We start from the raw sequence: 15,975 nt of genomic DNA, 5'->3' as shown, positions 1-15,975 counted from the left end.
TAACCACTGTGCTACCGTGCTGCCAAGAGAGAATTTAACCATTTCCCCTTGACATTCAATGGAAGTACTATTGCTGAATCCCCTACTATCAACACCTTGGGTGTTACCATTGACCACAGACTGAATTGGACCAGTCATATAAATACCGCGGCTACAAGAGCAGGTCAGAGGCTGGGAATTCTGCAAAGTAACTCACATAGAATCTACAGTACAGAAGGAGGCCTTACAGCCCAATGAGTCTGCACAGGCCCTTGGAAGAGCATCCTAGCAAGTCCACGCCTCGGCCCCATTCCCGAAACCCAGTCACCCCACTTAACATTTTGGACACTAAGGGGCAATTTAGCAGAGTCAATCCATCTAACTTGTACATCTTTGGACTGTGAGAGGAAACGGAGCACCCGGAGGAAACCCATGCAGACACGGGGAGAACGTGCAAACCACTGTGCCACCATGCTGCCCCAAAGCCTATCCACCATCTTCATGGCACAAGTCAGAAGTGTGATGGAATATTCCCCACTTGCCTGGATAAGTGTAGCTCTAACAATGCTCCAGAAACTTGACACCATCCAAAACAAAACAGTGTGCTTGATCGGTACCCGTTCACCACCTTAAACATTCACTCCCTCCACCACCGATGCACAGTGACAACTGTGTGTGCCTTCCACACGGTGCATTGCAGTAACTCACAAACTCCCGACATTTCCGCCTGGAATGACAAGGAGCAGATGTATGGGAGTGCCACCACTTGCAAATTCCCTTGCAAATCACATCCCATCCTAACTTGGGCCCCAGCTAGCATCCTACTCTCTCCTGCTGGCCTCCCCTGCCTTCCTGTAGCTCGTCCCGGCTAGCCTTCCACTCTCTCCTGCTGGCCTCCCCGTCCTTCCTCCAGCTCTTCCCAGCTAACCTCCCACTCTCTCCTGATGGCCTCTCCGGCCTTCCTCCAGCTCTTCCCAGCTAACCTCCCACTCTCTCCTGCCGGCCTCCCCAGCCTTCCTCCAGCTCTTCCCAGCTAGCCTCCTACTCTCTCCTGCTCGCTTCTGCTATCCCTCAATTGCCTCCCGCTCAGCCACATTCTCCCCTACTGGTCTAGCTTGACCTTGTGGCCTCCCCCACAGACCTTCTCCATGGAATCTTGAAAGGCTAATTGGAGCATTTATTTGAAATGGTCAATCAGGAGATGAAATCTTGGGAATTGTTCACCCCAGGACCAGCTCCAAATAGTTCTTCCACGTGGGAGTGAAAAATTAGGACTGCCCCAGCAACGTTGAGGCTAATAATGGTCACCCAGATTAGGTGCCAGACAGCTCACCTGGCTGTAGGATGATTGAAGCCCTTGGGCAGGATTCTCCCGTACTCGGCAGGGCGGGGGGAGTCCCGGTGGAACGGATTGGCATGAACCACTCTGGCGTCGGGCCGCCCCAAAGGTGTGGAATCCTCTGCACCTTCAGGGGCTGGACCCGCACCGGAGTGGTTTGCGCCTCGCTGGCCGGCAGGATAGGGGCTTGGCACCACGCCAACTGGTGTCGAAGGACCTCCGCCGGCCGGCGCGAGTTGGCGCATGCGCGGGAGCGCCAGCGTGTGCTTGCGTCATCCCCGCGCATGCGCTGGAGGGTTCGTCTCCACATCGGCCATTGCGGAGGACCACAGCAGCTGATGCGGAGAAATAGAGTGCCTCCACGTCACAGGCCCGCCCGCAGATCGGTGGGCCACGACCGTGGGCCAGGCCAGCGTGGGGGCACCTCCCGGGGCCAGATGCCCCCGCGACCCCCCAGGAAGCACAGAGCCCGCCCGCGCTACCAGGCCCCGCCAGTAAGGGACCTACTCTGATTTACGCTGGCGGGACCGGCTACAGGTGGGCGGGACTTCGGCCCATCGCGGGCCGGAGAATTCCCCGAGGCGGGTGGCGCGACTCACGCCAGGCCGGTTTTTGTGGGGGGGAGAGGGGGGGTGGGGGAATTGGGAGGACGGCGGGGGAGGGATTCACACCGACCCCCGGTGATTCTCCCACCCGGTGGGGGGTCGGATAATCCCGCCCTATGCTGACATTTAACGGCCAACATCTGCTGTAATTTATGTTGGGGAGACGGAGCTATGGTGGATAACCTGGCACTTTTCACTGCACACATTCCTTTGCCTCTCCCCTTAATCTCTCTAACTTGACCCCCCCACTGTTGAATCCGTGGTAAGTGGAATGCATAGCTGATATAAATTAATGAACACGGTTTATTCCAATACGGTTACAATACTCCTGCACTCCCCTAAGGGCCCCTTCCCTGACCTGCAGCTAGGCCGGGGTTTTTATGCCACTGGGGTTCTCCTTATTCAGGGGAAGACCCGCCCCCTTAAAGGAGACGTTCATATTCCGGGGGTGTCATGGGGAATTGTATGGTCCTGATTCCGGGACCTCCATTGGGGTGATAACACCAATCCTCCTCTCAACAAACTGCTCCCACCCCACCTCGTCATGATCTCCCTACTATGCCTGCCCCAAATCCCTGGACTTACCTCAAGTCCAAGAAACAATGAAATGAAAAAATGAAAATCGCTTATTGTCACAAGTAGGCTTCAAATGAAGTTACTGTGAAAAGCCCCTAGTTGCCACATTCCAGCGCCTGTTCGGGGAGGCTGGTATGGGAATTGAACAGTGCTGGTGGCCTGCCTTGGTCTGCTTTAAAAGCTAGCTCTTTAGCCCTGTGCTAAATATGTTTGCTAAAGCTGTAATTAAAGGGTCTTAACGATGAGGTAATCATCCAATACTTACTTGACTACAGATAATGTTTTGATTGCTGAAGATTCGCTGATGTGTAGATAATTTTCTGCCGCTAGCCGAGACTTCCTGATGCGGAGGAGAATCCCACATCAGGGAAAAAAAATGCATCGATCCATTTGCAATGCTCCGGATCACCGCTGGCGGTGGCAGCATTAAGGCTTGTGCCCCGGCGGGAGGAAGCGAATGGGGCTGGACACCGGGTTCTCCATGCCTCCTTTATGCTTCAGACATCTGGGCTGGGATTCACGCGGGCGTGGATTTTCCAGCATGGTCTTGGTGCAATGGGCCAAGCTATTTAAGGTAGGTGCCGTCAAAGTCTATTGGAGAGCCCTCTCCCTGCACAATGCTGATCCTGCCCACTCCAACCACCCCATCAGACCCCCCATCAGAGATCCCCACCAGACATCTCATCAGACCCCCCCCCACCCCTCCCCCATTTCAGGGAACCTCCCATAGCAGAGATGCCCTCCAAGAACACCGAATCCCCCTATAACAGAGCCGTTACATGTCACCTGTCCCTTACACCTTCTGCTTCAGACAAATGTATAGAAAGCAGCAGCTGTGATTTCATAGAAACCCAAGACCACATCACGAGGCTTTACATCCCCTCAGATCCTTTGATCTGCAAGGCTTATTTTCACTTCAAAGGGAAATAATTTTAGGAGCCTTTAATTTAAAGTTTCCAGACAGATAAATGCCTGGATTATTTATTTTCACTTGTAGATGCTGCTCCTAGCGCCAACGCAAACCACAAAAAGTTTAGCCGCAGCAGGAAAACAATCCCGCCTCATGGGCGGGACTCCCCATTGCCTGATGCCAATATCGTAATCGGCAATCGGGCGGAGAATCCCTTCTGATGCCTAAATCGGGGACGGCGCCGGTTTGACAGCCTCCACCCCCTCTGAAATGGCATCATCGACTTGCGCGCTGCACGCCGTTGGAACGGCATTGGCACGTCATTGGAAGCCCTCACCGGTGCCCCACCCCTGATGGGCCGAGTTCCTGATTTTGCGGTTGCTGTGTGGTCTGAGCGGTCGGGAACCCGACGTGGCGGGTGCGGACTGTGTTCAGCGCCGCCACACTCGGCCGGGAGTCATGCAGCTGGCTGGGGTTTTTTTTGTGAGGGCTGGGGATACTGGTGGGCAGTGGTCAGGAGTGTCCTGTGGGGCCGTATTTTGCAGGACGGGTCTGCGCACGGCTGGCACCATGTTGTACGGTGCGACTGCTGCTGATCATCGCCGTGCGCATGCGCGGCCATGGACCCGGCCATTCTCCGGACGTGTTTAGCACGGGAGCCAGAAGTTTTATCTGACGCCACTGCTAGTTCCTCATCGGTGAGGGTTCAGCGCCAATTCTGACATCATAAAATGCCAGTTCCAACGCCAGCATCGGCACTTAGCCGCAGAAACGGAGAATCCATCTCCACATCTTCCTTCTTTGAGGCTGCTTGTAGTCCCATTGTTGGCCACCGCTCTCTTTTGGCACTGCTGATGCTACAGAGCTGTCAGCCAATCAGATGGGTTGGCAGCTCTGCAGAGTGGAATTTCCTCTTGATGGGGGCGGAAATTCCACTCTGATCTCATTAAGGCTGCCGCTAGCATATTGTGTATTTTTGCCCCAGGGTAGCTGGATTCTTGGTTGGTGAGATGGCAACCACTTTTGGGTCAGAGGGGACAGGTAATTCCCCCACTCTCTTCACCCATTCTTCACTGCCTGTAAAATCCACCTCTACAAGCTGTCAGGAATTTCAGTGGAGTAATGCTGGCAAACTTGACAGTTTTTCTGTCACTACCATTCCAACATCCTTGTGTATATGGCATTACGAAGACCAGTAGTAAAGACCAATGCTGAACTTCAATTAAATTCCGTTCCTTCATTATCCCAGTGGTAAACCTGTTCTGCTGAGGAGACTTTCTTCACTTTTAGTGTCTCACTAAGCCCTTGGCCGAATGTCCCCTCACATCTATTGCACTAATCTTCAGCTTTTAAAATAAATATTTTCGATAGACAGACAGGTGAAGATAAAAATGTTTATTTACAAGTTCTATTCAGTATGTATACATATAAAATATATAAAACCAAAATCTATAAATATGAACATTTACAGATAAGCATGTTTCTAGTTTGCTGATTGCAAGCTTCATGGAAAGCGATCTCATGATAATTCAGTAAAACAAATAAAAAAATTAGTTAAGAATTGTGAAGATTTCAAATTTGTTTTAAAATGTTATTGAATTTGAGCACCAAGCACAATTGTCACATAAATTATTGAACAGAGATTTCGAGGTTTGGGATTGTTAAGGCTGCAATGCAAAATATTTAAACATATTAGGATCATTCAAAACAAAACTCAGATGTTACTACATGTTGAGCAAAGCATGGGAAAAGTGAACTTTCGGATGAAGTTAGATAAAAGTGACAAAGTTACATAAAAGCACAAAGAACAACTTTGTGGATCCAGTCGCTGCGGTTGTAAATCCTGTTATGGCTGCTAAATCTCAACAGAGGACCAAAACAAGATTTGCGCTGGTGAAATCTTTGTTTGAGATCTTCCTTGCCCCCTGTCAGTGCTGAGATCAGAGGGTGTGAACCTGATTTCCATAAATTTAAATACATTTTAATATAGTTAAAGGGCTTCTCTCCGTAGTATCCGGCCCTGTGGAATGCTTCTTCCTGGCAGCGTGACATCATGCCGGTGAGAATCACTACTGGTTTTTGAAAACAAAAACAAGTTGTGACGACCAGCCCAGGTGTGTGGAGATATGCAGAGGCCCCGGGGTTGAGTGGAGAGGGTGCACATTGCCCCCTGGCAGTGCCCCCTTTCAGTGCCAGAGGTGGAACGAGGTGGGTAACCCTCCCCCATTGGGAAGGGGGTTCCCGTTATGTGTGGTTGGGAGAGAGAGGTGCGTGCGAACTACAGGTAGGTGGTGGGAAGTGTGCCCACTGATACTTCCGTGGTGGGGGAGGATCGTCCCAAAGTTTGTAGGAGGGGGTTATCCATGTCTGTGGCAGGGAGGGGTGGGTGAAGGGGGGAAGGGGGGGTGGGGTGGGAGTGTATTTTTGCAGATTGGAGCAATCTTTGAAGGTGATGTCCCAATCTATGTTGAATGACATCGCAAACTAAACCCTTGGGTGTCAGAAGATCTGGTCAGAAAACCTGGCTGCTTTGCCAATTTTCCGCCCATCTTCATTCTCAGTTCCAATCCAGTATCTACATGAGTACACTTCCTGTACTGCTGCAGAGTTACATCAATCAACTCTTTAACCCGTAGGTTTTTCTTCAGATGGGTTATCCAGCCATCAATGTCACAATTTTAATCCCAGAAGACTGTATGGCGTCATGCTGTTCCTAAGGCTCATGAAAGCTGGAGACTTTCTGTCAGCATATTCATGAGACTGAAGATGATATTCAGTCATTCCACCTTCCTTTCTCCATATTTGAAAGAAGCTTCCCCAGTGTTTCGAGTGGGAGCTCCAGACAGCTGGCTACTCCAGGGCCTGTTACTTTAGTTTTATTTTTAAATTTTTCCAATTCAGGGGCAATTTAGCGTGGCCAATCCGGTTTCCTCCCTCAAGTCCTGAAATACTTGCTTGTTAGGTGAATTGGACATTCTGAATTCTCCCTCAGTGTACCCAAACAAGCGACTAGAGGATTTTCACAGTAACTTCATTTCAGTGTTAATGTAAGACTACTTGTGACATGAATAAAGATTATTATTTTTATACTCTGCACATCTTTGGGTTGTTAAGGTGAGACCCATGCAGACACAGGGAGAATGTGCAAACTCCACACGGACAGTGACCCGGGGCCGGCATCAAGCCTGGGTCCTCGGCACCAAGAGGCAGCAGTAGCTAACTACTGCGCCACTGTGCCGCCCATCCAGGCCCTGTTAAACAATTCATATATTCGCAAAGAAAAATATCTATAATTTTTTTAACATTTGCACATTGTGGAAGAATCTCAAATTTCATATTTTATTTGATGTTGTAAGGTTTCCAGGGTACGATCAGGTAAAAGGGATTATCTGTAATTATTAGTTTAAAAATTAGAGGTTTCAAATATTAATTAAAGATTGATATTCAATTCTGCAATCATTTTGCAATTAAGGGGTTTCATAGTATGACCAAGTCCTCTTAAATATAATGCTTTTGAAATGGTACTTAAAATGCACTATGATAAAATCAATGCTATTAGTTTTCTTACTTCTGAATTTTTTTTCTTTCATAAACAAATTGTTGGTTTACAAGCTGGAATCTTCTGACGGTGCAGTTTCTTTAATATATTTTAATTACACTTGTACAACCAGAATATTACTGTTCACAATGTTAATGAGAAAATGCTTATTGAATTCATGGGGCATTCCTTTGTTGCTCATTTAGTGGAAGTGTTACCCCATTGAAAATAAAATATCCCAACAAAGGATTTCATATGAATGTTTTAAGATTATGTCCACTGATTTAACCAGTGACCATTTTTATATTTACGTTTCATAAAAGAAAAAAAATCGCAGAACAATAACTGAAATGAAGGAAAAGTTATCTGAAAATATGGCTCTTTGGAAATATTACCCCAGTAAGAAAAACAAAGGCATTCTCTTGGACAGACAGTGAAATATATTCATAACTATAAGCAGCAGTTTTAGTTCACTAACATCAAACAAATATGTTAAGGATATTTGTTCTTAATAATGTTAATGCACACACAGGCGATCATGTGGCACAGTGGTAGCACCCCTGCCTCTGGACCAGAAGTTCCAGGTTCAAGTCCAATGCCATGACTTGTTGGCCATGGAAAGAGTGCTCATAGTGCTGTTTAATGGGCTGATGATCAGCTTGGGAATCCTCACGTTATTTCCCCTCAGGTAAAAGCAGTACGGTTGTGAAGATATCCAAAATAAAATACACACACAATTGAATCAAAAAGATTTTTTTCAGACTTTAAAGTCCACTGTGGACACAAATTTTAGGCTTCATATTTTTATCTTGCAGTGAATACTGATTAATAATCTGACTGGACAACTTTTCAGCAATTATAATGTGATTTCTGAGAATTAACCATAAAATAAAGTTGTGATGCCTTGCAGGATTTTCAAGGAATTTTTGATTTAATGTAACTTAAAATTAAACTCCTCTGGCTATCATTGTGGATTTACTGTATGTTAAATGTTCCTATTTTGTGATTCCTATCCTCCAATTATGGCATGCTACATTATCCACCTCTTTCTTGCATCCTTATTTTGTTGAAGCCAAGATTCTTCTTATCATCTACAACTATTCTTTGAGGGCTTCAAAGTCTTATAACTTCTTTTTGCCTTGCTATTTCCTTCCTCCTATGACCTACAATCAAATGGTTCAGACACATATTCAAGCTCTTTTTAACTTTGACGACAACCTGCACTCTAGGTATTGGTCCTTATCCAAGGATTCACAACAAAATGGATCGTACTGTTTTATTAACCTTATCTATAAGGGTTGTATCCTCAGGACATGTCATCAAAGCTTGGAAAACTTACACCTACCAAGAAAGAATGCTCTATAATTTCTATCACCAGTGTCTACAACACATGCTCGATATCAAACATGGAAAGGACAGGAAGAAGATGGGGAAGTCTTTTAGATTGGTTATTGAGAGTTGAGGAATGTCTTACTGGCACAACCACATCTGAGGTGACAGTAAAATAATAATGTTGTTTGAAAATTACAATGTACTTTCTAGAGGACACATGGAAAGGCAAAGTCACCAATGGAGAAGTCCAAGCAAGCTAGTGCTAATTGAGCAAAGAAGGCTATCCAGGCTTGCGAATATGCGCAGGATGGAAAATAGTTGCATTCCCACGAATACACTAAACAGGGATGTAGCTTGTGCCAAGAGACTAGCAGGACACCTAAACGCTCCGATTCCAGGATGCTGTCAAAAGAGGCACGAAAGCCCTCAATATTAATCACAAGAAGTTGGAAACTTGAACTGGCGATCGATGCAAATGGTGACACCAGCTGTGGTCAGATGCTCGCCAACATAATGACGTATGGTTTCAGAAACTCCAAAGCAGATTCCAGCCCTGCAAGTAAGTTGTCAGCCGACATTCTTGCTGGAGGGGGCAGCTTCATGTGCAGCACTTCTGGCAGACGTCCCCTTTCCGAAATTGATTTGTCAAACATTAAAAAAAATGATCTCTGCTGACCTCATAAAAGTTCTGAGGCTGCATTACAGATGGAAGGACGCCCAACACTGTTTCATTAAGGCAGCCCAGAATCAGATCAACATGATGCAGCTTGTGAAATCACTGCCAATCCGATAAACCTTCATGGCATTTTGTGTACTTCACATTTATTAGCTTCTGATTTAAATGACAGAGATGTCCTGTGTACTTTTTAAATGTCATTGTTACAAACCTCACCTGCTATACATTTGGAATCAAAGTGTACAGAATGTCAAATCTGATATAAAATGGAGGAAACAGTCCTCTAGAAAGTACATTGTAATTTTCAAACGACATTATTATTTTACTGTGACCTCAGATGTGGTTGTGCCAGTAAGACATTCCTCAGGCTCTCAATAACCAATCTAAACGGCTTCCTCATCTTCTTCCTGCCCTTTCCATGTTTGATCCTATATGTTATGATCTGGTTTATACTGAAGCTTGATAACATGGCTTCTCAACTTAAAATGTAAACTTGACCAAAAGGAGGAGCACGAGAAGAATGGCAAATATCCACAATTCCCGTCTCCAGAAGGAGCAATTTGGATTCTTTCCATCTGGTGGATGTTGGGCAGATGGACAGTTAAAAGTGAAAGACTCCCTTGGACATTCAGGATTCGATCCTTTCTCAGCATTGCAGAGTGTAAATTGTTGGGTTCTCCAAGCGTATGAGGTGTTCATCTAAGGCAGATGTGAGCTCGTTGAGTTTATGTAAATCCATACCAAAGGATCCCAATTGTATTTCAACAAATACAAGGTAAACAACTGCAGCTTTCCTAGCAGCTGAAAAGAGGACTACAACTGATCTGCAGATAGAAAAGGTCCTCCAAGGTCAGTCCTTTGGATCCCACGAGGAGAATGGCAAGCTTCCTCCATTCTCCAGTTCACTCTCCTTCCATGAGGCTGCCCAATTATTTACTTGCTCACTGGCCAGCAGCCCCTTAATGAGGGCTAACATTTGGAATCACAAAATGTCCTTGTGTATCAAGCTTTTGTTGCCACCACATTCCTGTACCGCAGCGAGAAATGTGCTGTGTGTCAGCAACACATTAAGGTACGAAAGAAACTCCACCAGCAATGTCTCTGTCACACTGTTCAGAATCAATGGAGCGACTATGAAACACACACTGATGAACTTCCTGAAACCAGGATCATGAACATTCAGGCAAAACTCCGGAAAAATCAACTTTGTCGGGCCGACCACTGTGTCCGCATGGTCGAAAACTGCCCTCCTGGTCAAGCCTTGTTCTCTCAACTCACAAAAGGAAAACATTGTGGGGAAAACAAATGAAATGCTTCAGAGGCACTCAAAAGCTTTCCTTGTGGTATGACAGCATTGATGTTAATTACTGGGAGAAGCTTGCTCGTTCAGAATGGTGATGACGTTCATCCAGGTGCAGCATACTTCGAGACACAACATCGTAATGATGAGGCAGAGCAGTGAAAGAGAAAGAAAGGGAAGCAAATCCTTCTGCACCATGGGCCCAGGTTCTGTGGGCAACAAATCAGCTTGTTCAGTCACATGAAGAACCATGGCAGAAACATGCAACCCTCACGGTCTCACGGTAGCATGGTGGTTAGCATCAATGATTCACAGCTCCAGGGTCCCAGGTTCGATTCCCGGCTGGGTCACTGTCTGTGTGGAGTCTGCACGTCCTCCCCGTGTGTGCGTGGGTTTCCTCCGGGTGCTCCGGTTTCCTCCCACAGTCCAAAGATGTGCGGGTTAGGTGGATTGGCCATGCTAAATTGCCCGTAGTGTAAGGTTAATGGGGGGATTGTTGGGTTACGGGTATACGGGTTACGTGGGTTTAAGTAGGGTGATCATTGCTCGGCACAACATCGAGGGCCGAAGGGCCTGTTCTGTGCTGTACTGTTCTATTCTATAAGAAGACATTATCCTCGAATTGAGGGACAGATGATAATGACGAGTGAAGGCTGGTAACGTCTAACTGCTTGAACGTTCTCTCCTGCCTCTTGGTCGGCTACTGCCTTTTTCACCAGCCAGCTAACTAATGATATGTAGACGAGGCTTAGGAGTTAAAATGCACAGTCCTCAAACTTAGGCAAGCATGGCTGCATTTTATAGTTAGCTTGCTGCCTGCAAACCTGAAACTTGCTCGAGGTTAAAATGAACATCTGCACGTTGAAACCAAAGTATTTTTTTTGCAGTGTATGGAGATGGCTCGTTTTAAAAATTGGACCTCATTACCACACTTGTAGATTGGGTTATCAAATTGACATCCCATTGGGGCTCGCCAGCTCTGCACTAGCACAAGGTGGGTCTGGTGAAAGGTTGGGGATAGTTGAGGCGTGGAGAGTGTGATGGCAACAGAGGCAGCAGCAACATACATTGGCCTGAATTTTGCAACACAGTTTGGGACCCTGATGTCGGTGAAAAGTGGATCCTGAGCCCACACTTGCTGACAGCGGGGCTGGCTTGGTAATTTTATTACAGATAGCCTCCTAATTGGCTGCCTTACAGATAGCCTCCTAATTGGCTGCCTGTGGCCTACCATCCAATCAAGGATGGCGGGTAGGTTCCTGATGCTACTGGCCCTATCAGAGGGCTGGAAGCTCGGAGGCCTCAGCAGCCCAACAAGTGAGGGGGGCATTATTGAGACAGGTGAGAGACTGTGGTCCTCAGACAGGTGAGTAAAATAAAAGATCAGAAAAATTCAGCTTACCTTCTGTCACTAGATGTAACTAACTCATCCAGTAAATATTAGATTTTCAATTAAAGGTCTGCTTTCCCATCACTCACTAGAACAGCAAAATTCTAACATGGGGGAGTGGGTGATACAGTGAGGAATCCCATTAATAATATGTAAATGTACGGTAATAGGGTTCATTTAGGAATTCTTTTCCCCTGAGGTTTTGGGTGAATACTCCCATTTTATACTGTTTTTTACCTCAGCCATTGAAGGTGGACAGAGATAATGGACAGATTTTTATCATTTTTTTGTCTAAGTGTCAACTCAGTTGGGAAGAGTGGTGTGTAGCCTGCCGGCTCCACTGCTGTCTTTTCCCGCCATAGTTTTTAACACTTAGGCAAAAATAGATCAAGGAGGTGAGTCTCAGGATATCATAATGTTGAGTGAACACAGTATGGCGAAGGTACACACTGTACTGAGTGCCCCCTGTTTAGCGAAGTGTTTAGTTTTACCACAGAAAAACGTGCTGTGGGCAGCACGGTAGCATGGTGGTTAGCATAAATGCTTCACAGCTCCAGGGTCCCAGGTTCGATTCCCGGCTGGGTCACTGTCTGTGCGGAGTCTGCACGTCCTCCCCGTGTGTCCTCCGGGTGCTCCGGTTTCCTCCCACAGTCCAAAGATGTGCGGGTTAGGTGGATTGGCCATGCTAAATTGCCCGTAGTGTCATAAAAAGTAAGGTTAAGGGGGGGGGGGGGTTGTTGGGTTACGGGTATAGGGTGGATACGTGGGTTTGAGTAGGGTGATCATTGCTCGGCACAACATCGAGGGCTGAAGGGCCTGTTCTGTGCTGTACTGTTCTATGTTCTAGAACATCTGGCAGGCCTGCTGAGGCATCGAAAGTGTCACTTTCTGGAACTAAAAACGGACCAGAGAGAAAGCTAGAATTAATGTCCGACTGGTTTACCATTATGAAGTATTTTTCCACCACTAGACTCTCATGAACCCATCTTACCCCAGCCCATCATAGCAACACAGCTGAGGTTGGCAACATGACTGGTGAATTATTGGTGTGAGCAACATCCCATCATGGTGAGGTATTTAGAGCTCCAACGCACTGTTTGGTTTGGCAAGGTACTTTGGCTTAATGTGCTGGAAATTTCATTGAACTGCTGCAACAATAAAATGTTAGCATTCATGAGTGAAGAGGGGATTTAAGTACACACATCAAATTGTTCAAAACATTGGTGCTCTAGAGGAATTATTCCAGTCTAATAAATTTCAGTAAAACTATAGTCCCTTAAGAATTTATAAATATGAGTTCCAGAAACTTTCTGGTGCAGTATTTAAATATTCCTCTCCATATTCCTTATATTTTGTACATTACACTGGCATGTGATTTGAATTTGTTTTTTATGTTAACTATGTTCCTTTTTAGAGCAGCACGGTGGTGCAGTGATTAGCACTGCTACCTCAGGGCACTGAGGACCTGGGTTCGATCCTGGCCGCGGGTCACTGTCCGTGTGGAGTTTGCACATCCTCCCAGTGTCTGCGTGGGTCTCACCCCCACAACCCAAAGAAATGTGCAGGGTAGGTGAATTGGCCACGCTAAATTGCCCCTTAATTAGAAAAAAAAGAATTCAGTACTCTAAATTTATAAAAAAAATTATGTTTTCATTTAAAATATCAAATGCAAACTGCGACAACCAGCTGAGCCGAAATGTGAATGAAGCACAAACTACTAAATTAAATGTCACTATCATATTAGAATGGATTAGAGGAGAAAAAGGGTTGCAATTTCCTGTCAAGTAATCCATAATGCAAAGCTTCTGGTGGTAATTGCCAATGAACTTAAATGCTTAACTAAGAATGTCAATTTCTTAAACTATCATCATCTAATCCTATGTAAAACAAAACTAACAGCCATTACTTAAAACCATACAGGCCCTATTTACACAACAATTTAACTGTAGTGGCATGGGAGAAAAAGGGAATTCTATGATTTTTATTTGAAATTTAACTTAACTTCAGTTGGTAACCTTTAGTATAGCGTGTTTCAATAAATTTGTACAAAATACAAAAGTGTCAGTAAGATGGAACAGAATTGTTTTGTTGTCTCAATGGCTCATTAACTTGATATTACCCTGAAATTAGTCCTATCTATTCATTTCAAGTATTTTTAAAATCTGTCATGTTTTGTATTGAATGACATAACTAGCAATCATTCTGCAGCACAAATCTCATCATCCTCCAGAACACTTCATGGTACAAAAGCCAGGCAGAATCACCTTTCCTTTTGTGTATAAATCTGTTTCCATTCCTTTGTTCATGCGTTGCACCAAGAGTTTCTCATATAGCAAAGGGTGGTAGGCACCCAAAGTACAGGCAGCATCATAGTATCGTTCATGGTAGTGACACAGGTCAGTCTGTCTGATGGAAGGGATATATTCATAGATATTGACATTATCACACAAGGACATCATAATGAGGATTCCTGAAAAATATTTCCAAATAGATGATTACTTCAACAAGTCCACCAAAAGTTGCTTAAAGTAATTACATTTTGATTAGATCATCCACGTAAATATGATTAAAATGACTATAATCCATAATCTTGCCATTCAAATGTCCAAAGAGCTGTCTGAATGTATTTACATTAATAATATCTAATTCAATAATATCCCCATCATTTTTCATTGAGCTTTCCTGGTAATATATATGACTGCGTGCTCTCACTACTAGCCACCGCTGTGCAGCAGTATTATTAACAGTCATCTGAAACATTTCCACTGCAATTTCTATTAACTGAAGTTTTTATTTTAACAAAATAAGGATTAAAATAAAATTCAAAACAATAAACATTTCTTCCAAAAAGATGTGCCATACTGTTGTGAGCCCTGTCCCTTTATTAAAGTTTTAGCCAGAATCCTGAGTGTGCCTCAAAAGCTTCGGCCTCATCTAGATATTTTACTTCATAATGGTTCAGATGCGGCTTTCATCGCATCTTTGAGCATGTGAAAGTTTTATACACATGACAGCTCATACAAGAGTTCATACAGTACAATAAGGAGGAAACAAATTTCTCATCACTTCCTGTTCATCTCCTTATCCAATGTGACCCTTTGCGTGATGCAATAATTAATTTCCTCCCAGCACCATACACACGTTGATAAAGTATGTGACACTTTCCAATCAAAGCGGCTAAAGTCTTCATTTAGAAATTAGATTTTACAGTGACGTTTATGGTCCTGGCCATGTATCCATTCTACTAAACCCACTGAGGAGAAGGGCTGATTGCACAGGGGGGTGTAAGATCGTACCAATGTCCCATATCCAATGCTGAAGGACCAAGAGCCAGATATTGGTTTTGGGAGACAGTGGGAGAATTTTCAGGTGTTAATGCCTCATTCTGTCACTGTCAGTTCTTTGCAGGGATGGCCAGTTTGTGTCCTGGATGGCCTCCCAAGGCTGGAAGACAAATAAGAGCCCGCTAGCAATGGCACATCAGCAACCCTCCCATTCCAAAGTGGAAGCTGCTGTGGAATGCAAGAGAATGCGAGAGACAGCACTTCAGAATGGAAGCACCTTCTGAAAATAGGTTTTTTAAAAAATCCAACTTAAGAAGGCCACAGCTGCCAGCAATGATCGTGAAGGGTCACCTCACCACAGATGTGGCCTGACGGCCATTTCAAGTGCAGGGAGGAGTGCCTAGCCGGATGGATTCAGGGTTGCCAACCCTCCAGTATTGGCCTGGAGTCGCCAGTCATTGAAAATCAACCACCAGAACATAGCTGTGAGCAACTTTGGAGAAAAAGCATAAGGACATTAAAAAAGATCTTGTTTTACATTTTCTTTGAACATTCTCTTTACCAGATACAAAAATATTGAAAATGGGCGAAAATAAAAGGCTGTTTAGCTGATAGTCGAGCATCATCCAGTTGGGTATTGAGTAATTTTGCTTTACAAATGGCTTCGGAATAATGGATGTGTTGGTAGGTCCCACCATTTTAATAGCTTGATGCATATCTATGATTTTAAAAATGCAACTGAGCTGTCCAGTCAATAGACATCATTTAAACTTGAGTGGGGGTAAAATTGAATTTAGCAGGAGTAGAAAACAAAGTCAATCAAAAGGAAAATCAAATAAGGCATATAATGGGGAAGCAATCTCCTTACATACATTTTGCAACTTCTGGAGTTGACTTTTACCCCCAATATATCCTTAAAAAAAACCCATCCCTCACTCCTACAATGGGCGGGATTTTCTGGTCCTGTCATGGCAGGACCTGTTGGCGGGACGCGGAAAAAATTCCATTGATTTACAGTGGGGCCTGAAGGCCCTGGCAGCAGGTGG

The 15,975-nt window shown here is 45.0% G+C and overlaps 1 protein-coding gene across 2 annotated transcripts in view; it reads right to left on the bottom strand.

The window, feature by feature from the left end:
- Positions 1-13,228: 13,228 nt before the first annotated feature.
- Positions 13,229-15,975, bottom strand: part of st6gal2a (ST6 beta-galactosamide alpha-2,6-sialyltranferase 2a) — a 157,550-nt gene continuing 154,803 nt past the window's right edge. For both annotated transcript variants that reach the window (XM_038818876.1, XM_038818877.1), the window contains exon 7: positions 13,229-14,115. In XM_038818876.1, coding sequence (XP_038674804.1) covers positions 13,865-14,115 — 251 coding nt within the window. In that variant the 3' untranslated portion in view covers positions 13,229-13,864. The remainder of the gene's footprint in view (positions 14,116-15,975) is intronic.

The sequence above is a fragment of the Scyliorhinus canicula genome, chromosome 14 (genome assembly GCF_902713615.1).
Source record: "Scyliorhinus canicula chromosome 14, sScyCan1.1, whole genome shotgun sequence".
Taxonomy (NCBI): Eukaryota; Metazoa; Chordata; class Chondrichthyes; order Carcharhiniformes; family Scyliorhinidae; genus Scyliorhinus; species Scyliorhinus canicula.
This window is presented reverse-complemented; position numbering and strand designations above follow the sequence as displayed.